The following is a 23,056-nucleotide window of genomic DNA, read 5'->3' as shown; positions in this document are numbered from 1 at the left end:
CCCCTGTGGTGTAACACGTACATGACATGAGTTTTGCTTTCAAGAATTTGGGGTGCAGTTCCTCCTGAACCCCTACACCAATCTTTTTGAAACTTGGCAGACTTCATGCTCTCAGCAGACGCTACCACCCCTGAAAGTTTCATCCAAATCAGACAAAAAACAACAAAGGTATAGATATTTAATTGATTCCCCATTATACCCTATGGCCAGATCTCTGAAGTGGCTCCGAAGCAGTTTGGAAGTTTCGAACCACTTCGGAAAGCCTAATGAGGCCAGCGCTTTGATCCAGACAAGTTGCTTCGGACGCCAAAGCATCTGAAGCTTCTCCAGATCCGAAGCATGGTCTGAAGCCTCGCACAGCCCTACTGCCCACTACAACCCCACCATTTGAGGAGTTGTTTTATAAAGGATATCACATTTTGACATGCTATAACAACTGGAGAAGGGAAGCATGGAGAGAAGTGCCCTTCATCAGATGGCATTAGAACAGCTCAGCCAGGGGTTGGAGACCTTATGACTTTCCTTCAGCTAATGTAGTTGAGGTCTTGGCCTTTGAGAGGAGGAGGTCTGGGTTCTTGTCCCACTGCCACTAGGAGTGCCTGGGGTGTTGATTGAATTTGTTACAATACAAAATGCTAAGTACAGTGAAGTAGCCAGAGTCAGTACAAGCGTCACTTCAGATTTCCATGTGTATACAAGAAGACAGGAAACAAAAACATGCCCCAGTACTGGCCCACATACTGGCTGCAGTGCATTGTGGGAAAATGGCCCAGCACTGCAGAGCCACCCATGAGATGTGGAAGTTCTGGAGTTGTTGTGAAAAAAGATGCCGGAGCCAAGAGAAAGCTGTTCATTTCCTGCGTGGATTAAACTGTGCTTCAATCCAGTTTGCCAACATAAGGAAAAAGATTGACACTGACAGTTTGGGACTGCTGATTCAACAACACAGATGCTTGCTTGGTGTAGGCATACAATAAGACCTCAGGTACTTTAAAATAATCATCATTTATTCAGATTCTGAACAAAATCAAGCTATTTGCAATCACCATAGATAGCAGTCAATGCAACACAGCTACATTGAAAGAAGTGTCATTCTCTAGTTATTGCCGTTATAAATATTTTGTGTCTCTCAGAACAGATCCCTCAGTCATAAAGGCAGCATGTGGAGTGATCACACCCCCATAAGAGTTACATCCTAAGGAAGGGCTTAGGTCTTGCTCCCAGTCATCCTGCTCATAGTTGATTTATGCTGGCTGGAAAAACAGGAAAAGGATCTTGCAAAAAATCAGCATTTCAAAGGCAAGGATGTTTGTGAGTGACAGCTTTTATTGGGCCAACTGCATGGTTGGGATAGACTTAGGTAAGTTTTTGAATGCAAGAATGGTCTGCACTCAGACCTCATCTAAATGTCTCCCATCCTTGCAGATGGTGCAATAAAAGATAATCACCCACAAAAATCGCTGCCTCTCCCATATTTGCTAGACCATCATGGCCACAGCATCAGTCCAGCACTACCACAGTGTTCCAAAGGCATTTCCCATCCATTTTTTCCCATGAGATTTTAATACAAACAAACAGCAGAAGTGCTTAGTTTTAAAAGGTATTTAACAAATAATTGAATTGTGATTTCATTAAACCTGTTGGTAAAAATATTGTGGCCATGTTAGCTAATGCCACAATTTTTTGTGAAATATTTTTAGGGGGAAAAAAATAGACGTTGTATATATGAAAGAAACATGTATGGAAACCCCCCTAGCCAGCTCTTGGGCAGCCCCTCCAATTTACTCAGATCCAGGGAAAGAATATTGACTTGTTATGGGAAGGAGTGAATAGTAACAGGTTCCTTCTTGTGCTGAAGGGGGAAGAGGAAGACACTATCTTAGTGCCTGACTTTCTAGCAAAGCACCTCAAGAAGACCGTCTCTTAATATTCTGCTGAAGGTTTGTCTGGCAGTGGGGAAGGAAGGAGAGCCCCATCTTAGCGGACTTGCAGGGGGGGCAGATGCACTGTGTGACATGGGAGACTACAGATGAATGACTCCACAGCATCAATGGAAATGACCTGGCCAAATCATAATGCAGCTCTGTGCAAACAGATCACACCGAGATGCTGCTCCCTTCTCACTCCAGAAGGGCCTGATGTAGTGAACCAGTTTCTGCTCTGTGATGCGGGTGTAAGTACAAACGGTCTCTGCTGAATGTGGATTCACTCTGTTTAACATGCTGTAACTGAGGACTGAATTTTGCCACCTCTGGACAATGTTTAGAAAGCACCTCAGAAGGCAGAAATCTGGTTCGCAGGTACTTCTTCTGATCAGCCTCTGTTTTTTATGCACAGAGAGATGAAAAGCTCTTGACTATAGACTGGGAAGCCTACGTTGTAGGATTCAGGCTGCTCTACTGCCAGCCCCAACATTTTTGAAAGAAACGCAGTACTTGCATACCAGCAAAATATACCATATTTATTCACATATCACAAGTACCTTTTCCCCAAAAGTCGGTCATCCAAAAGTTGGGCACAGGTTTTAAGAAAGGAAACTGCTTTCTGTCCTCAAATTGATGCATGTAGGTTCTGTAATGGCTGCATAGGGACCTGTAATGGTTTCTGGCTCTGCTTTTCTCCCTGGCCCCAGAGAAGGAGGGGTAGAGCGCACTCTGCAGCATCAGACTTAGTTTTAACTCTCTCCTGGCCACTTCTACAATTGGCAGTAGGTTTTGGCTGAGGAGGCAAAAGCTGCTGCTAGTTCAGCAGTGGCTGTGATGGAGTTAAAGCTTGAGCTTTTGCCTGAAGCAGCCAGTGAGCTGGCTGAGGGTAAGTGAGCCGCTCCATGTGGTAGATTTGGGCCATGACCCTGAAAAAAAATCTCCCCTTCATTCCACTTTCCCAAAACAAGGTGTGTATCTTATTTGGGTGCCTGTAGTTTGTGAGAACATACAACGAAATAGAAACACCAAAATACCCAGACATTTCCTCCCTGATCAGCAGCAAATCTGATCCCCACAGTAACTGCCAGCAAGAGAAATACAGCTTATTTTTCATAAAGCAATATCTAGCTCACTGTTGTACAGACACAGCAGAGCAGTTTATTCTATTTATACATAGAATAAGTATAAATAAAATGTATATACAACCTATATCAATAAAACAAGAACTGAACAGTTTCAACTATTTGGGCTATTAAAAGCCTAGTGTGGGGCAGCCACCCACAGGACAGCACCCTGTGTCCTCACTCTGTGCTATGGAGACCCAGTTTCAGAGCTGGGAACACAAATCCAGTCCAGGTCAGGCCAGTTTGCATTGTTCTCTTTGCAGGATCCACCAGCAGACCGAGCAAGGAGACTTCAATCAATGAGTAAAAGACAAATAAAGAAACCAGCCCCACCCCTGTCACATCGGCACTGAAAAGAGCTGTGCTGGAAGTCCATTTCATGAGCTAGGGCTTCCCCCGAGATGTGCTGAGTGGCCTCTGCACAGCAGAAGGGCTGAGGAGAGTGAGATGTGCAGGCAAAACAACGTGCAAACAGTGATGCTTAAAACAAAACACTCTTCCACATTGTGAACAGGCCCATCCCCACCCTGGCCAGCGCTCCCAGGCTCTCCTACTGCACGTGGTCTCCTAGAAAGGGTTCTGTCCACTTGGAGGTGTCCATAAAGATGGAGGAAGAGCTGTGGTACAGCCAGAGGCAGGGCATGGGTCCCTCCCTTTTCCAACTATCCTTGGCACAATCATAAATTTCCATCTCTACCAGATAGTCACCGTCCATGCCCTTCCAGCGCCCTCCTGTCACAAAGAGTTTGCCTCCCAGCGGCACCATGCCTCCATTCTCATGCAGCGTGTGAAGCAGCTGTACCTGTAACAGATATTTTTCCTGTTAGACGGATACATCCTCACACCACATCCCGATATGTGGAATCAAGTGCAAGGGAACAAGATGGCTTCCACACCCATCGAGTACCAGCTTTGTCCCCAGCTCTATATTAAGGAGCAACTCCTGTCTGGAACTCTGCAAAGCACACAGAGGCATTGACTGCTGACATTATACTGCAAAGAAATGTACCATTACTGCCTTTGCACAGTACTTTATAAGAGGAAAGGAGAAAGGCAAAAGGGTGAGTTTTCACTGAAGCATTACGTTGGATATTTGGCACTTGGGTCTGAGCGCACAGTTTAGCTCCATTTAAGCAAAAACTAACGTACTGCAAACTCAGACCAGAGTTAGTGTCTGTGTTTGTGTCACTCTCCTCTGGGTATGTCACTAGATCTTCTAGAGGCATCTGTCATGGGACTTTGAGCAGAGAAACTCTATGATTCTTTTCCAGGTGAACTGGGGGAGAACTTATCTGCTTTTCTGGGTACATAAGGGGAATTGTGTGAATATTTTAACCTGAATCCTCCCTGCAAAGCAGGTGGGTTACCAGGCTCTAACCCAGGGGTTGGCAACATTTTTAGTCAGTGCCAAAAATACCTGCAACTTCAACTGGTAAGATGTTGGTGTGCCAAGGGTGGATGGCAGGGGAGCCATGAGGGGCCCAATCCTTGTTGCTGTGTAGCCCTGGCCCCTTCCCCGCCATCCACCCAGAGGCACGCGTGCCAAGCTAAGTGTCTTAGCGTGCCACACTCTGGCAACTGTAATGGGGTTGCCTACCCCTGATCTAACCTATATCCCCAACTGGGCCAGCTAGCTCAGGTTTAAAACACTACCAAATTGCTGTAAAAGATTACAGCATAAAAGGGAGGGGAGGTAATGGCAACATTGATCACCACTGTCCCCCTGTTTTACCTGTGGCAGGTTAGGTTGTTATGTCTTGTAATGATTGTGTAGTTTTCCTAATATGTTAGACAAGGATTTATATGGGATGGTTCAGATAGTGATTATCCTGCCTTGAGCTCCCGAGGTCCCTTCCAACCCTACTAGATGACCTCTTGAGGCTCCTTCCAAGCCTACTTTTCTAAGATTTTATGATCCTAACACCCAAGGAAGAGCATGTGTTAACTGTGCAATGTAGACATACCCTAAGGAAATGGCCCAAGATGCATGTGCAATAACTGTTGGCTTCTCAGAGACCTCATAAGTGAAGCAAACTCCCTGGATTTCATCCCAGTTCTCAGTGAGTTTGTACCCAACAGCAAAGAACACCACTAAAAGCCCCTGCATAGAAATAACAAGAAGCTGAGGTGAATGGTGGGAGGTAAGATGCATTACAGAGCTGAGGTGGAATGGCACGGGGGGACCCTGATGGTCCTCCGCTGTGACCTGTGTTTAGACTGGGAGGAGCACAGGGCCGGAGTGGGGGGTGGTACCTCACCTGAACATCTCCATGGGGGCCACATCTGAAGAATCTAAATTCTTTCATTTAAAAAAAAAAACCAAGGAAACAAGCATAAACTCCTTTTTGTCAAAGAGAAAAATCTCAGTCCGCTGGAAGCACCCCTGAAAAATCAGGCCGTTCTCATGGAGATACTTCAGTATGGATCTAGGTGCCAAGATGTGAAACTTTTGGCTTAAGTTTCTGGCCCAAACACCTAGAAACAATTTCTGTAAATCTGAGCCAGCACACAGGCCATCTCACCCAAGAGTGGCCCAATAGAGAGGGCACTGAACTGGGAACTAGAAGACCTGATTGCAGCTGTTTTGCTCTTGTTCCATGATATTGAGCAAGTCAACTTCACCCCTTCTTTGTCCATGCCTTGTGATCTACTGGGGAACAGTGCTTTCAGTGAGCTAGGTTTTAGTATCATCAAAAGAGCTGTGAGCTGCTTCAGAAACATCTTCAGTCAGTCAGTCCGTGGAATTTCTATGGCAGCCATTCTTGGACTGTAGTATCAGTGAGGTATTAACTCTTAGATCTAATGTTTTATCAGAAACACCCAGGGAATGAATACTAGAGAAGTTTCATTTCTATGACCTTCCAAGTTTCCCTCAATTCACCTCTAATTACATGAAGGGAAAAACCTTATAGGGTCCCAGCTAATCTACTTTTTTCTGGGCCTCTTGTTACCATTGGTACTGCAGGAGTGTCTTGAGGTCCCATCATGGCAGGGACTGAGTGCACATGTAAAGAAAGGATGGTCTCTAACCTAAAGAAGCAGGACAGGTGATAAGAGCTAGGTGTGAGAACGGATTCATTTAACAAAGAGTCAAAGGGATTTCACCAACCCCGGAAATGAGCTCAGCTGAATGGGATGAACTGGAGTAAATAGATCAGGGTGAGGGTGAAACTAGTAATCATCCAAGTTACCATCTAGCTCTCTCTGCCATAGGCTATGCAGAGATCCTGGACTGCAGCAGCTCTCCAGTACAGAGACCCACTATACCAACAGAGGAGGAAGGGAGCTAGATGGGAACAGCAACCATCAGGCTGAAAGAGTTAACAGGGGCATTCCCCAAACTGGAGCTGATGGGTAATGGGAACCTGACAGCGCTAAATGGTATTTGCAAGGACAGAGGGAGGGAGCTGGGAACACGCTGGCAGGGTGCTCCCTGCACCTGTCCCGAACATCAGAGTGGGGGCAGCTTGGTCAGCTGAGCACTGACGCCATGGGAACAGCTGCATCAGGATTTCAGAATGATCTTGTGTAACCCAAGCCTGCAACAACATTACACACATCTTCAGAGGCCAGCAGGGTCTGGGGGGCAAATCATGCCATGCTGCTGCCTGGGGCATCCTCACAGCCACCCTTCAGTTCCTGGGACTCTGCCACAGGCATGGGGGGGCTTCTGAAGTCAAAACCACAATGCCCCAGACTCCTTTGCTAACAAATCACTCAGCAACTAAGAAGTGTCTTTATTTAATTGGTATGGTTCCCACTTATTCAGGGCTAGCATTTTATTCTGAGCAGAGGGGAAATTAGTTCAGGGGTGGGAGGTATCAGCTAAAACAACTTAGCTACAAACTCGTGAGGTTCATCGGGGGTTCAGGACACGCTTCACAGCCCTTCCCCCAACCACTCAAGAAACAGGCATCTACCTCGCTATGGTGGATCCTCATGGGGAAGCCTAAGATCTAAATAAACACTGTAATTGAGCTCTGCTTTTGCCCACGAGAGGGTTAGAGAGAAGGGCCCCCCAGAGAATCTTTAAATATTTACATATCAGTTCCCATTGAAATCAGGAGGAATGTGGGGGTCTTATTACTGTGGGGTGAAGCACTATAAAGGTTATATTAGATCCCTCCCTTAACGTGGCTGGCATGATAGCAGTGCCCAGAACAGCGCTCCTTAGCTACCTATGTCACTTACTTTCTGCCATATGTTTGCATCCGGATCGTACACATAAACCTTCTTGGTGTTGTCACCAATAAGGTAGATCACTCCATGTAGGGAGGCACAGCGTGGGGCCGAGAGGTACTTCGGTATAAAGGGAGATGTAATTACATTCCACACATCTGCAAGAAATATCCATCAGCATCTCATTAAAGTGCTTGAGCTCCTTGAATAGTAATGAAGTGATGCACAATGCCAAAAAAAAAAGTCATTACTGGAATGACAGAGTTATTTGAGGGGAGAGAGAAACTGTAGATTGGCCAGGCCAGGGGATCTTGTCCCTACATAATAGCTTCTTAGGCTGATTTTCATATCACTTACTCTGGTGTTAATTGGAAATAAGTCTGCTTACAATGGTGGCTTTAGAAGCAGAGATCAGTGTTAAGCCCCATATTTTTAATTAACCCGTACCATGTGGGAGCTGTATTCTGGCAAGTACTCAGGAGAGCTTGGAGGAATGCTTTTTTTTACAGTTCACTGTCCTGCCTTGGCCTCATGATCACCCACCTGGGATGTAACTCACTGGTAGATAGCACAAAGATAGAAAAGGAGGGTACTGAGACCAATTTGACATTAGCAGGGACATAAAGCAGTGCAGGTGGACAATCCCATGATACTAGTGTCTCTATTAATCTCTGTGTTACTTTGAAAGACAATGCTTTTTGGTGATTGAACATGCTACAGTGTTTTAGTCAGGTAGTGCAGCAGGAACAGCTGTCTTACATAAGAACTAGGCCTTATTTAAACATTTTAGATGATTCTGTGCATCTATGCTTGTCATACAAGTCATATTACTCCAGCTATTCTAGGGCTGAGTCACTTTATATGATACCATGACCGTGCATCTGAGACTTTTAAGTGATTCAAAGGACACAAGTGCCAGTGCAATTAAAGAGACTTCCAAATATGAGACACTAATGGCCTCCAAAATAACTTTCAAGGTCCTCCAAGCATCATTGCTCTGTCATGTCCCAATCCAGCATTGTAATGTAATGTACATGTACATTGTCTCACTGGATAAACAGCAGTGCCAGCTCCGTACATAAGTGTCCAGTCTGATGTCACAGTGTCACAGTCTGATGCAGACTGAACATTCGCTGAATTAAAAAAGAAGGTGAGATGGGAGTTAAGTCTTGGGGGCAGAAGCTGGATGAGGCCAGCCCAGTTTGATCATCCTTAAAACTGTAAAACAGAAAAGTGCAATATACAGTCCAGGACCACATACTGGATCTGGGGCCATGCACTGGGTCCAGGGTCATGCACTGGCTCCAGGCCATGTGGTGGGTCTGACCCCGTGTGCCAGCCTGATTTGGCACATGAAGCCATGACATCTGGCTGAGGGGCCTCCCCATGGGTCCAGAAATTGGGCACTTGGGGACCAGTGGCTGTATTAAATGCCATGGCTCCCAGAGCCAGGGTAATTAATACTGACATTGTCCCCTCACCACCAAATTTCCAGGCCAACAAGGATCTGTTTTTCTCAAGTATAATGCACACCCCAATTTTCACCATCTGGGTTTGAGGGGAAAAGTGAAGAATATACGCAAGAAAATACAGTAAGCAAAGCATTAGAGACAGCTGAATTTATCTTATATTTTAAATAAGTGAATGTGACTAAGTTTAAATTAAGAGCACTTAGTGCAGGTTTTACAGGCTAGGAGGGAGCAAGGGGCACCCCTGACGGCAATGGAACTATATTGATTTATCCCAGCTGAGGGTCAGATCCAAGATGTTAGGACCTGGTGCAGAATGTACAGAATCTCCCTGCAGGAAGCCCTTGCTCCTGATGCAAAAACAGTACAACGATGCCAGCAGATATGATAGCCCCTAGTTTTGGTCTACCAGGCTGATATGTGTTCTAATTCATGCATCACAAGCTCGTCAATTGGCTCACACGTGCCCTGCTTCTGCCCTTGTACCCTGGTTTCATACAGGTTGGCACACGTGTTGCAGGTTAGCAGGCTAATGTGTGTGTGCCAGAAATGACACAGCACTGTTTGGAAGGACCCTCCAAGTTTGGCCCTTAGATCCATATCCTCAATTTTGGTGCCAGAAATCAGTGGGAGTTAGAAACCTAAGTAACATTGAGGACTGGGCTGTAATGCATGAATGCCCTGTTGAGTCTCCTTTTTCTTACCTATGACAGGGTTGTAACACTGCAGGGTCAATGCATTGTACTTGACTGCACATGAGCCAATGAGGTAGAGTTTCCCCAGGCACCCAGCTGCAGTAAAGTTGCTGACATACTTCAGGGCAGGGCTGATGGAGCTCCAGCTGTTGTTATAGGGGTCATAGCACTCCACCTCCACAACATCCATGGTGGTACCTGCAAATCAAGGTAGGAAGGCAGGGAAGAGGAGAACCGAGAGTAAGATGATGACTGCACTGGGCACTATATGGACACATCACATAAAACCTGTCCTGATAAAACTTATAGTCTAAGGATAAGGGGCTACACAGGGATACAGCAAACATGGAATACAAAAGGAAGCAGTAAGATAATACCCATCATTGAGATAGTCCAGAATCAGTTCTATGGTTTTGTAGGTGCCAGAGCAAGGAAGAGTTTGAAGGAGGGGCTTAACGGAAGAGAATGAGCTGCCATTGTTGGAAGGAAGTTTATGGAGAGCTGTTCTCAGATCCAAGGGGTGGCATTGGAGAAGGCACAACGGTGCCTGCTTGATTGAAAATGTTTTAAATAGGCAACCAGTTGGCATCATTTGTAAAAGGAAGGCAAGACTCAAGCAGGAGTGGGCCTATGTGCTTGGAGGGGGTGGGGGGTGAGCATGTGTGCCAACAGACACCTGCCACCATTGGCTGCATGGCCCTGGGTGTGATATCTGCAGGTATCAACACCCACAGGTCTCCTTGTACTTGAATACTGCCAGGATGCATTACTGGATCATGGTATTGTGAGATGTGTTGTACTGTAGCCTTATCAGACTGACAGACACAAGAGGTGAGGTGGACAGGGAAGGTCTACTACAGGGTCCCTACCTCCAATGACATAGATCTCTCCATTGAGGACAGCGCTGGAATGATTTGTTCGGGATTTCAGCATTGGAGCAATGGGTTTCCATGCACCTTCCTTGAGGCGGAAGCACCAGGACTGAGTTGTGGACCATGTATCATGCCGTGTGCCTCGGGAGCCACCTAGGAAGAGAAACCCACCATTCACAAAGAAAGAAAACACTGTAAGACTGATTTGATCTGTGACCTTGACATCTAGCAAGCCTTAAATCAAACAGACAGAGAAGACACATTGGTAAACAAATACCAGCTACAGTCTCATGTACTCTTGGTAGCTTCACCTCAATAAGAAGAAAAGCCAGAAGATAAAAAACCAACTAATCTATTGCTCACCAAAACCAGAAGTCTGGAACAGTCACTACATTTCAGGGGAGGGATACTTTGCGAGGGAATAAGACCCCGAGGAGAGACCTCTCAGTTAAGAAACCCTGATCCCCAACAGTTCGAGAGAGAGGAACTCCAGCCAGTACCACCTTGGTGGGAAGAGAGCACGAGTTCTCTCACAAGAAACTACCCCCTCCAAGCAAGGGGGAGGGTATGATGTTCACAGTGTCGCACACAATTAATTTAGGACACTATGCTGTCATGGATTATTGTTTGAAGTGGTCTGGCAATTACATTAACTAAAATTCATTAATGTCAATTAATTAAATCAGAGAGCTCCAGTCTTCCATAACATGTGAGAATTGCTCAAGGCCAGTGTGATGGCACAGAACTTCTGCCAAGCTGCTGTTGTTTGTTGGCTTAGCATACCCTGGATGCCAGCTGCAGAGGAACATTTATTAAATTGTCTTCTACTGTCTCTGACCAAACAAGACAAGAGCTAATGGAGAGGTCACCAGGATGACTGAACCCAAGAATGTATGAGGGGGTCTACAAATGTGGTTCAGTTCAGGTTCCATGAGTGGGCTCAAGAACGGAGCCTGCATTACATACCTGTGACATAAACATCGTTATTTAGCGCCACCACTGAAAAGCCCCATTTATTGTAATCGGGAAAATCCGGAAGAGCCATCCATCTCTCTGGAAAACAGAAAAACCAAGTGATAAAGAATCAAAAGGCTTTGAAATGATATGCCATCTTAAACCACTACATATGCTGAGTTTTCTCATGCTCCTATCTTGCTTAATGTTAGTCCAAAAGTCAACACTCTTTACCATGGATAAATGACAAGTAGGATCATGTTAACATTGTTAACCTGTCTGTTTCTCCAGATTTCACTGTCCTTTTTTAGTCCTTTTCCATTTATCACATGGTTCTTGAGGCAAATGAACAGCCCAATCCCCACAGGTATGAGTAGAAGGAATACTGAATTGGACACCAAGCAACTCCTTAGTACACCAAGCTGGCCAAAGTCCACCAAAGCTTTAAAATGAAGATAGTTGGAGACTTCCAGTCATTTACCTCTGGAAATACCTTGGAAGAGCAAAATAGGAAGCCTAAATGCATCTGTATTCCAAAAAAGACTATTTTAGCTTCTTCCAAAAGCCAACCAGTGTTTCCCAGTTGTCTCAGGTAGAACACAGTTCCCTCTGATGCGGGTAGGATGCTTAAAAAAATCATTCAGATGGAACTGAACTGGTTCTACTCTTAGGCCCTACACAGTCTAAGATAAAATGTGACATTGCAGTGGAAATCCTCCAATTCTGTAGGCTGCGTACTCCTCTGGAGGAAATCAACCTATCTCCATTGTCTTCAGTGGTCTTCCACCAATTTATTCCATCTGGGGATCTTGACTTCAATGAAATGTTAGCAGTGCCCACCTTTAAAGAAGTATCAAACTCTCTGCAACCTGCCTCTGACAATCACCAAGGCCTCATGTACCTAATGCACCTGTCTGGGCATCGCTGTAAATGGAAGGGCTATGTCCCCTACCCCTGGAGTGGTGATTCCTAGCCGCCTGAGATTGCTTATGCTTCCCATGGCATGCACAACTACAGCTCTCACTTATTGATTACTGTGCTCACACTGAAACACTTCACACCATAGTATCCCTGAAATGTTCAATGCTGTCTCTACCACTACCTTACAACCTGGATACTGAAGTCAATAGTCCTTTGGAATAGGCCCCTACGACAGCACATGGCTAGGATGAGATATGGCTATGTTAAGTTGGCTCCAGTGGGAAGGTGTATCTGTCCATTAACTCCGCTCCTGCTCAAGTCCTCACAATCATGATGTTGTCAACGTCTCCTCTGATTGCATCATGCTGTCAGGATTATGCCCTGTTCCCACACCCCAAGCCGCAGCAGCTCTGATTCATGCTTTTGATCACCTAGGAAACAGAGCTGTTGTAATGCTGGGTGTTTGCTGGGCTGCCTGACAGGCTCCCAGCTCTACCTCAGCCAGTGGGGCAGCTGCTCAGGGAGTGACAAAAGCCAAGGGAACATGGATCATTACCTCACCCTGAAACCCCCTGTTCAGTGACGACTGCTTCACTCCATGCTGAACTCGGACACTTTGCTGCTTGTGTCTAAACCTCTTATGTCATGGATTCATGGGGAGTTTAGATCCTGGCATGCTCTGCTTGTTTGTTTGCTGCCAGGGCTGTGCTTCGTGCCGTGGTCTCAGGGCCGAGAGTTTGAGTCATTATGGAACTCACAAAGGGTTTACAGACTCAGAAACTGTGAGCAGCTTCACAGCCCAGAGGCTGTTGTGTTTTTTAAAGCTGCATTTTAAAATTAGCTTGGACATTGGAGCTGCATGAAATGTGAGGCATTTGCATAGCACACGCTTCCTGGTGCCAACCCCAGCCTCATTCGGTGGCACCCAGGAGAAACAAAGAACAATGCTCTCAAAGTCTGCTCTCTCCCGGTCGAACACCACTGACCTCAGGGGGAGTTCTGGCGCACAGGCCAGTGGAGCCAGGCTATGGCTGTCTGGAAGGGAGGAACAAAGGAGCCACCATGACAGAGCACAGGCACATGTCATGAATATTGTAGTCATTTACCATGGATTTTCCACTGTAGTAAATTTACTCCATAGTAAAGAGCAGACAGGGAACCCTTCCACCCAGGCTGGAGGCCTGCCACAGGCACTATTAGGGGATCATGCCACTAGGCAGTGGGAAAGCCAGTTAATTTTGAACAAAGTAGTACCACAGTATGAAATTGACTGAGGGCATTGACACACACATGCACACATTATACTAGTGTAACTTATACCTGCACAGCAATACTCCTAACTTTCTGGGGAACACCTTTCCCCTAGACTGGAGTGACTTGCATTGAGAGTATGCAGTGGATCTGCTTCATTATAACTATTGAGCAAAGTCAGTTTATTCAGTAGTACACGCATCAGCAGCCAGAGGTGTGACCACAGCACAGATGAGCAGCCAGACCTGAGCTAGCTTTAAGATAAGTCCCTTTAGATACCAGTCATAGGGATGCTGTGACAGGATGGGCTTCTATTGGGCTGTGCAAGCTTATGTACTTGGTGGCTTAAGCCTGTGCCACTGTGGCTTCACTGTCTCCTGTACCTGAGCTCACTAAATCTAGGCTGGTTTTGTCTACACATGCTACAGTCAAACCTCCAAATGCGAGGCAGATGCAACCTGAGGCACTCCATATCTTCTTGTGCAGGGGCTCTAGCTGAGGACTCTGCTTCTGCCACAAGTAATAGCAGCTGGCATTTGCCATCCCAGTCTCCCAGGTGCATTAGTATCATCCCACCAACTGAGGAAAGGTCCACGTTTTCAAAACTAGCTACTGACTTTGGACCCCTTTGCTTAAATACGGAGGACAAAGTGACTAGGCCAAGTCAGTGGCAGGGTCACAACAAGCAGACAAGCCTCCTGATTCCTGGACCAGGGCACTGTTCTCTGGGCCACAAGTGATGCACATTGTCACTAACACTACAGCAAGGCACATTCAGCTGTCTGAGGATGACCACATACCACCCTCAGCTGCCCATTCTCTTGATCTATAGGTGTTGCTACAGGTTACCTTTAACACATTTTCAACCTGTGGACTGTGAGGCCATCATGAAGTTAAAGCTGTTTCAGAGCAGTCACAGATAATAAGGCTTAATGTTTTCTCAAGACCTGCACAACTGTGACTTGCCAGTAGAGGGCCTGGCGGGGTGGACAGGAGCCAAGAGGCGTCTTTGGGGTGGTGGAGAAGGGGAGGATGGCATGTAGCTCAGAGGCAGAGAAAAGGGAGGTGAAGGGAGGCTCAGCAAGGAGAATACTTTTTCTCTGGTTGATTTAGCTCTGGTTAAAGGTGCCCTAGAGCAGTGGTTCTCAAACTTTTTGTACCAGGACCCATTTGTAAACAGCGATGGCCAGTCCCAACCCAGTAAACAGTTTAAGTAGAAAGCATAGCCCCCCAGTGTGTGGGGCAGGGGATGGGTATGTGGGCTGGGGGGAGGTGTGGGGCATGGGGGGAAGCACATGACCCCCAAATTTGTGCACCCACAGCAGAACTGGGGCTACACCTGATAGGCAGGAGCCACCTCCATGGCCCATCAGGTATGAGTCGGCACAGAAGGGCTGAGACAGGCAGTGAGACTCATTGCTGCCACTGCCACCAGAACCCCTGTGCCAGCACATGCTGTCGGCAGCACAGGAGTAATGGACAAGGTGGTAGAGGGGAAAGGGCGTGCTGCTCTCACCTTCTCCTGCTGCCAGCTGCTCATGTGCTGTGCCATGGCTCTACCCCACCACCATGGCCCGGCTGCTGCCACCGTTCCCCTCAGACCATAGCTGTAGCTCAGGTGGGGTGTTGCCTGTGCCGCTCTGCCCCCCTGACACATCATCTATGCCCACCACCCCATAGACTTGCCTGCAGGGAGCTGCATTCCACACTGCCTGGCTGCCCTGTGCATGTGTGCGTGTGCACTTGCACATAGCACCCCCACCTGATCACCCTCCTCCCGCTGCCCCCAGCCCCAAGCAGCCCCTTGCAGGCTGGAACTCTGCCAGCCTGCAAATGTTTTTCTCCTTTAAAAGAGAATCCCTTTTTAAAGTTTGTTGATCCATTTTTTTAGTTTCTTCACAACCCTTTCATATATTGCTGTGACCCACTTTTGGATCATGACCCACAGGTTGAGAGATGCTGCCCTAGAGCATGAATCCCTGAATTTATCCACATAGTAAGTATGGCATAGGCAGAAACATTGCAAACCTCCACCCACATACCTCAGTTATGGCCTGGAGGGAATGAAAGGTCTCTCTGCCACCATCCCATCCTTGATAGTGTTCATGTGGTAACAGGGCCCAAACAGGGAAGGAGCAGTGTTGCCTGGTTTATGCCCTGATCCATTCAGGAGAGCTAAGTTCTGCTGCTAGCTTGCCGTGTAGTGTTGGGAAGCCTCTGCCTGTTTCCCAAAGTGAGAGATAATTTTGAGCTTCCTTTGCAAAGTACTTTGAAATACATAGATGACAAGTTCCACATAAGAGCTAAGCATGGCTTTGGTAGGTACTTGATGTCTGTCTGGGCAGTACCCTTCCTAGCAGCTGTTTGTCTCTTCCTCTCTACCTCCAGTGAACTGAATGTATTTAAATACCCTTGATGAAGGGCTACTTGAGGCACCTCTCAATAGACTCCAGGCACCCCTTGATAGACTCAAGGCACACCTCAGTAAATGCCAGTTCTTAGATTTCACTCATTTTTTATACTATGAAAATATAATAGAGCAATTCTTCTGCAGTGAAGAATTCAGAAAGAGCCCAACAGGGCAAAGTGCTTCTAACATCTTGATTTCTTATTTGAAATCTCTTGGTTTATCTTATGAATCATGTTTGTAAACCTAACAGTGCTAACATTGTGTGGCACCTTTGAGAGTATCTCAGGGTACCCCAGGATGCCATGGTAAACCTCGTTGAGAATCACTAGAGTGATTAGTTAACTGGCAGCTCTATGCTGAGAGTGGAGTTGCTGGGGGGTTAATCCCTGGCAGCTCCATTCTCGTAGTGGAGCTGCTGCATAAATTTCAGGAGGTCTTGCTGGGCAGCAGCTCCATGCTGAGAGGAGATCTACACCAGAGTGAGACCCAGGAGCCTGGGGTCTCATTGCAGTTATGGTGGTGACTCCATGCTGAGAGTGGAGCCCCAAGAGGTTAACCTCCCACAGCTCCGCTCTGAGTATAGAGCTGCCACAAAGCAAGACCAGCAAGCTGGACATGCCTCTCCCTGCTGCATGCTCTCCTTGCACTTAAGTCCTGGCAATTCTGTGCTGAGTGTGGAGCCACTGCGCAGCAAGACCATGATGCTGAGGAACCATGCTTCCCTGCTCCATGGTTTTGCTGTACTTAAGATGCTCAAAGCAGCTGCTCTCAGTGTAGAGGGGAGAAGGGTAAGGAATAGAAGTGTGAAGGGTGGGAATGGGGAGAGGGGCTGGGAGCTGTCCATCCTGGGATGCTGGAGGACTGCAAATTAAGCATGTTATCCCCCTGGAGCTAACAATACCCTGGATAAGACAGAACAACTATAGCCCACACTTCACTTGGTTTATCTTTGAATTGTTTAAAGGGTAACCCTTTAATGGGTGAAGGCTCTCATTTGAAATGCCTTTATGATGGTTTAAAGGTAACCTGTAACACCACCCTAAATTACTTATTCCAAAAGATGATATGAGAGACCCAGAGGAGACCAGTCCACCATGCTGTTACTGTCAGACATGACCCTGTCATAGGGGGAAAAGGTTTGGAAAGGGCATGACTGCGTATCTTACATCACACCTTGTATCCCTAAGCTGATATGGCTGGATCCTGGGCCACTACCCCAGCAGCTTCACAGGGATGAGAGCCGCTCTGGGAGGGCAGCTGAGAAATCCCATGGTGGCCACCATTCTGCTGCAGCCTACAACAGTATTTCATCTGTATCACTTCAGAGCCCAGAAACTGCAGGAGCAAAATTCAGTCTGAGCTGCGAGAGCATGTGTGATGCTGAACCCATTTTACAGACGGGCTGGTTGATTAGTTTGGTACGTACTGGGCTTGATGTCATAAAAAGCAAAGTTTCTGGAGACTCGTGGTGGCTGCACCCCATCCTCCTCTTCCTCCTCTAGCACTCGTCCTCCAACCACGACCAACACCTCCTCCAGCTTCTGTGGAAGAGCAAGCAGGCTCTTCTGGACGAAGGATCTATTCTCCACCTTAAATAAGATTAAAAGAATGTCACAAGTCTTGGAGGCCAGGATACCACCTCATCCTTCTCAGACCCACCACGCAACATACTGACTGGGCTGTGGGGCTCGGGGCTAAAGCACAGTGATGTTTTCTTGAGCACCAAAGGGACATGTTACCCCAAGATCCTGCCAGGCAGCATGGGAACTTGGTCTGTTTTGGCAGTGGGTGTGGAGCTAAGTGGATTGCTCACTGCTCTTCCCTTGAGGAGGCTCAGCAGACTCAGACAGATGTCCCTAACATTCAAGACACATCCCTCACACTGAAGGTCACATTTTACTCCCCACCAAAAGGACTGGAAACACTGCATTTTGAATGCAGGCTGGGATCATCATATGCCTATGGGAGCCATGGGTCTGGGCACATGCTGAAGGGTTCATCTGGCCCTGCACAACCTTTCAAAGGTATTTGGGGCAGGTGCCATTGCACTTTTAGAAACATGCCAGCTCCCACCAGAAATCAGAACAGAAAGTTTGGACAATGGAACAAGGGCTGATGGGAAGAGTTGTGGGAGCTGTACCCAGTGTGTGTGGAGGCCAGCAGGCCTGGCTGTCTCTTGTCAAGCTGGCCTGCTTCTTGATCTTGGTTACTCTAACTATAGTTACTATTAGATGCAAATGCCAGTAAAGCTGAAGATGGACTCTTTCTGTCTCCCTCTCTGTGCCTCAGTTTATGATGCTACGGCTTAAACTACTGCAGTGGCCAGAGTACAAACTGTGGGGTGACCTGCTGCTACCCCCTTACCCCACCCCAGCACAGATTGGTGATCACCTGTTAGGCCCTGGACCCAACCACACAGCAGCTGGGCAGCTCTGGAATTATGCACGGATGGATGGATGCAGGCTCAACTCTCCCCACACTCTCTCACCAGGTGCCTTTTGGAGGCTTTTCTGTGCTCATTTATCCATAGAAAGGACCCCTCAGGCCTTTTTTATCCATACTATATGATTGCACTTTCTGCCCACTGAGCCCTAGTGGCTTCCTGCTTGCCTTCTCACTCCTCACAAAATGAGTGTCAGCATCTGATTCCTTTTGCTGCCTCCTCCTCCAAAATTAAGGGAGGCAGCTCACTGATGACCAGGGATCCTGGCTTTCTCAAAAAATGAAACACCACTATATATTAGTAGTGTTTCATTTTAATCATGGAAAAATGTGGATTTGGGGGGGTTTTCTAAATCAGAAAATGTGGGATTTTTTTAAATCAGAGAAAACCAGGATCCCTGCTGATGACAGCCCTAGAGGATGTGATGGAGCTGTAAGATCCTAAAATCCTGCACCAATCACTCCAGATGAAGCCCAGACACCAAATTCTTGGCTTTCAGCAATACCTAAAATTGGTCTCCACTTATTTCTATGACTGCATTAGAATCCAAATATGGATTTTGCTGCTGTCCTTCATGAATGATATTATGTGCACCTCATATTTGCATCAGAGCCTGGTGCAAATGCAGCTGTCGATTCAGATCTAAAATGTTCTGCTTGGCTCGGCTCTGAGGAGACAATCTCTCTCCTGTCTGCATGTACTAGTGTGGCAGTGATACTTAGCTGTGACACTCAGTGAAACATCCTTGGGTTGGGAATTTTGCTCCTCAAGCCCTGGGGGGCTGGGGGCCCTCATGGTACATTTCAAGGCTTGTTTTAAAGATGTGATCTGGGTGGGTAGGTGAAAAGATGTTTCCTTTTGAAAAAGGTTCTGGTTTTACTTCTGAACAGAAGCCAAAAGACTGAGCAGGGCTCCTGAAACAGGTTGAGTGGGAAGCACCTTGTCAATCAAACAAGTAAAGGCCCTGCCTATTTTGAATAAATCATGAACAAAAACAAAATAGTGCACGCTTATTTTACCCAAGAAAGTCAGAGAAGCACTAATTGGACTCAGACTGGCACCCAGGAATCACAGTGCTCGTACAAAGGCCAGCCCAGCAGACTCAGCCCCCCTGGGTCCTCCTCTTTGCAAGAACTGTGGTATGCTCTGCTTGCAGCTGGGTTGAAAATACTCACTGGAACAGGCTTTCCAGTGGTATTCATGCTTCCAGGCTCTGAGAGAACCCTACGGTGCAGATGCAAACCAATGCTATGGGATTTCTAGGAACAATGTGGGATCAGATCACATTTCAGAAGAAGGTTTGTGTTGGTCACTTGAGTTGAACTGACTAACCACTTTGTCTGCTCACCAGTGCCTTAGGGAAGGCCTTAGCTAAAAGTTTTATGGTGCCACATAAACTGTAAATTTAAACCACACCCACCCAGTGTAGGCACTCATATTCCAGTAGAAGGGGATCCTTTGTTCCATTATACCCAGCTTTCCAGATGGATCTACCAGCGCCTACTTATAATGTGAGCTAACTGGGGACTTTGGGTTTGTCTGGATCGTTTGTGGAGCAGAGTTACCAATGGCTGGTTGGCAGCCACTAGGAATCTGACAGCATCCACATTCCCATTGGGCATCTCCTCCCAGGATAGAAGCTCCTCCTAGACACAGACACTGCTGTACCTCCCAGCACTGACCGTGCTCTGGTATCTGGTGATGACAGCCTTGCTGGCTTCCGAGTCCTGGATCAGGGGCTCTGAGCAGAGCAGGTTCTGCAGGTACTGGTCTGGCAGTGAGACCAGGTGCACCAGTTCCAGGAGCTCTGGCAGGTGCTGAACTCTCGATGCTTTATCGTACCTCACCCACCTCAGCATGGCCTCGGCAAGGCTTTGCTCTTCCTGTACCTGTAGCTGGTCTTTGGACAGGTAGACAGACAGCCTCTCCTTGGAGAGCTGGAGAAACTCTTCCTGATGTGACACAGCTTCAAAGTTCTCCTGCAGGAAAGCCCAAGCCTTAGAAGACACCTCTGGGCAGCCATGGTTTTCCCCAAACTCACAAATACCCAGGCAGTTCGTGGCATCCATCTGCTGCCTCAGGTACCGGCTGCAGACTTTCCGGATAGTAGGGAAGTGGAGCTGGTTGGAGGTCCGGAACAGCCCTTCCACATTCCCTTGGTTGATGGTGATCTTCCCTGTGTAAGCAAAGTCAATCAGCGTCTCCAGAAAGACGGGATCCACCTCCTTGAGCTCCACCCGGGCCGAGATGCTCTCAATGAAGTTGCCAGCAAACATGGCATTGAAGTAGTGGCTGCAGAGTGCCAGGATGCTGCGGTGGCAGGGGAACTCTAGCCCGCCCACCACCAGGGTTACATCAGAGAGCTTGGGATTGGTGCGCAGAGCCCGCAGGCCTTCCAGCATGGTCTGGGGGTGGGACGGGAGGCAGAAGTCAAAGTCATCAACGTTCCTCACCATGGTGCTGCTCTTTTGCCAAGTTCCTGTCTTGAGAATATCACATGGAAACACAAGTTAGTTCCTCCACTCTGCACAGCAAGTAACAAAAGAGGGCAATGAGCAGTGAGCTGAGGCCTCTGTGAGGGAAAGTCATCAGTGGCTCCTGCCCTCTAGCCCCTGCATGCCTTCAGAAAGGCTGAATCTCCAAGTGATTTCTCAGCAGAGGCAGAGCTAGTAATGAGCCCTCCAGTGAGCAGGCGTCCACATGCAGACCTTTCTCCCTCCCCACCAAGCAGATCTCTCTCCCCCCAGAGGTTCAGAGCTCCTGGGGGAAACCCTGGGGCACTCCCTCAGGGCCAGGTATGCTCACAGCATCCCTGGACCTCAATGACACTCCCCTCTGGGAAACATTAGAGAAGGGAGAAAATTTGCTTGAAGGAAGTACATTCCCAGCACCCCCGTGCTCTAGGGGCCTCATCTTCTTGGAAATTGGACACCGGATATTTATTTCACTTTCCACACCATTAGCTGCCTGGAAGCCCAGCTAGGAGCAGGGTCATTGACCCACCACATCTAACAGAGGTGTGATCAGAAGTCACCCTCGTGGTGCACTGTCTTCTGGCACCCGCTGACAATGCTGAACAGGAGGTTGTGCACACGTGAGAGAGCCTTCTCATTTTAAACTGTTATGGGCCAGGCGCTTGGCTGGCATAGATTGGCGCATTGCCATGGTTTCTAGTACAGGAGCACCTAAGAGAGAGGACGGCTCCCAGTGCCAGGCCTGGTACACACACGTGAAAAGAAACAGTTCAGCCTCAAAGCCAGATGGTAGAAACAGGCAGAGGGCAGGAGGGGAAACCGAGGCATGGAAAGTGGCAGAAACATGCCTGACGTCACAGAGTAAATTGGCAACAAGGTAGAGATTATAGTCCAAGTGTCCTGACTCCCCTCTCCTTCCCTGTGCCCCGCTGACTGCAAACTCTTGGCAAGGAGGTAGACCACCTGGAGGTCTGTCCAGTACTAGATCATCCCACCTATTCCTTGTCCTTCCTCTTTGCCTCTATCCCCATGCCACAACAGCGTCAAATGTGGCCCAGTGTTTCCGTTCCTCGTGAGCCCCCAGCAGGCTCCGTGCCCACAGAGCGTGGAGGCTGCGCACCGCAGCCAGCAGAGAACCCACCTGCTGCCAGAGGCTACAAGCATTTCAGAGGGACCCCAGCAGTGGAGTCAGGGCTCCTGCAGCCTGCTTCTCCTCTACCACACTCTCGACCTGCTGGAGAGGAGGGCAGAGGAGCAGAGCTCTGTGTTGCCCCTGCTCCCTCCTGAGCTATATAAAGCAAGCAGCAATTTTTATGCAGGACCGAGTGGTACCAGCACTAGAGAGCTTTGGCCTGCCCAAAACAGGAGCTCTTCTGACTGGAGCTTTTCTCTCCCTGCTCCAGCAGCATACAGTGCTCGGGCACCCTGTGCCACCTGGGTGCCTGGCTTGGCTCTTTGTGCTCATGTCAACCTGTGCCATCTCCACAGCAGCCCCAGCTCTTACCTCTCAGCCTCGCTTTGCTCCTTCGGAAGGGCTCTCTCTGTGGCTGGTCAGTGGATCAGCCTCCCCAGAGAAGCCAGGAAAGAGGGACCCTGTCAGATCCTAGCCGTGGGCACAAAGTGCCTGGGAGTAGCTCTCCTCAAGGGAGGCTCTGGCTGGAGACTAGCAGGGGTTATTTTTAGAGAGCACCGCCTACCCTTGGGGCCAGAGGGGAGGGTGGGAAGTTCGTAGCTCTGCCCAGGCCACCTGCTCTTAAAGTGACCCACTTTAAAGCCAGGAAAGCCAGAAGGAACCTGCCCACAAGGGCTAGAGGTAGGGCTGAGCCAGCAGGGCCTTACTGGGATGCAGACACTCAAGATAACCTCAATGGCTACCCTCAACCAGCTGTGACATGGGCAGAGGCCCCATAGAGAATTCCTCCCTGAATAAAGCAACCGGCTTTCAGGGAGCACAGCTGTGGGCACTGCCCCGTGCACTCCACAGACCTGCAGACCCAGGCGGAGGGCAGGCTAGCAGCACCCTCACATGGCACTGCAGGTGGGCTGAGCTCATGAGGAGCTAGCATGCACATAGGGCTGCTGCTTCAGGATGCAACCCAGGACAGTGCCCCACACCAGAAGCAGCATGGCTGCCTTCCCGTGGCACCTGGCAGCATTGTGCTGCTACCTCAGCAGGCACAGCAGAACGGGGCCTGGTACAGCAGAAACAGTTTGGAGGGGAGAAGGGGGTTTGGCCACCATGAGACCAGCTTTCCAAGGGCAGGATGCATGTCCCACTTCTGGGACTCTCTAGGCACATGGAGCTGCAGCCCTGAGATTCAGACCCCTCTCAGGAAGCT

At 48.2% G+C, this 23,056-nt stretch overlaps 1 protein-coding gene across 2 annotated transcripts; it reads right to left on the bottom strand.

Annotated features, from left to right (window-relative positions):
• Positions 1–1,011: 1,011 nt before the first annotated feature.
• Positions 1,012–22,363, bottom strand: KLHL30 (kelch like family member 30). 2 transcript variants are annotated; one of them, XM_006015975.2, is made up of 8 exons: positions 22,222–22,363; positions 19,926–20,726; positions 17,227–17,389; positions 11,231–11,317; positions 10,262–10,417; positions 9,402–9,590; positions 7,241–7,386; positions 1,012–3,851 (listed from the first exon to the last, which is right to left on the bottom strand). In XM_006015975.2, exons 2-8 carry the CDS (start codon positions 20,697–20,699, stop codon positions 3,600–3,602), a joined length of 1,767 nt encoding a protein of 588 aa, XP_006016037.1. In that variant the 5' UTR covers positions 20,700–20,726; positions 22,222–22,363; the 3' UTR covers positions 1,012–3,599. The 2 variants fall into 2 exon arrangements, with proteins under 2 accessions (XP_006016037.1, XP_025065029.1); XM_025209244.1 differs by lacking the exons at positions 1,012–3,851; positions 7,241–7,386 and adding an exon at positions 7,479–8,361.
• Positions 22,364–23,056: the final 693 nt, after the last annotated feature.

Source organism: Alligator sinensis, unplaced genomic scaffold (genome assembly GCF_000455745.1).
Source record: "Alligator sinensis unplaced genomic scaffold, ASM45574v1 scaffold237_1, whole genome shotgun sequence".
In the NCBI taxonomy this organism is placed as follows: Eukaryota; Metazoa; Chordata; order Crocodylia; family Alligatoridae; genus Alligator; species Alligator sinensis.
This window is presented reverse-complemented; position numbering and strand designations above follow the sequence as displayed.

What these genes read in the sequence shown, in the direction of transcription:
- KLHL30 (XM_006015975.2), bottom strand. Translation starts at nt 20,699, where the DNA reads ATGGTGAGGAACGTTGATGACTTTGACTTCTGCCTCCCGTCCCACCCC. An exon ending in TAACGATGTTTATGTCACAG is followed by an intron (nt 10,418 to 11,230) that starts GTATGTAATGCA and finishes TTCTCTTCCTAG; the next exon opens with GTGGCTCCCGAGGCACACGG. An exon ending in GTGTTACAACCCTGTCATAG is followed by an intron (nt 7,387 to 9,401) that starts GTAAGAAAAAGG and finishes TATTTCTTGCAG; the next exon opens with ATGTGTGGAATGTAATTACA.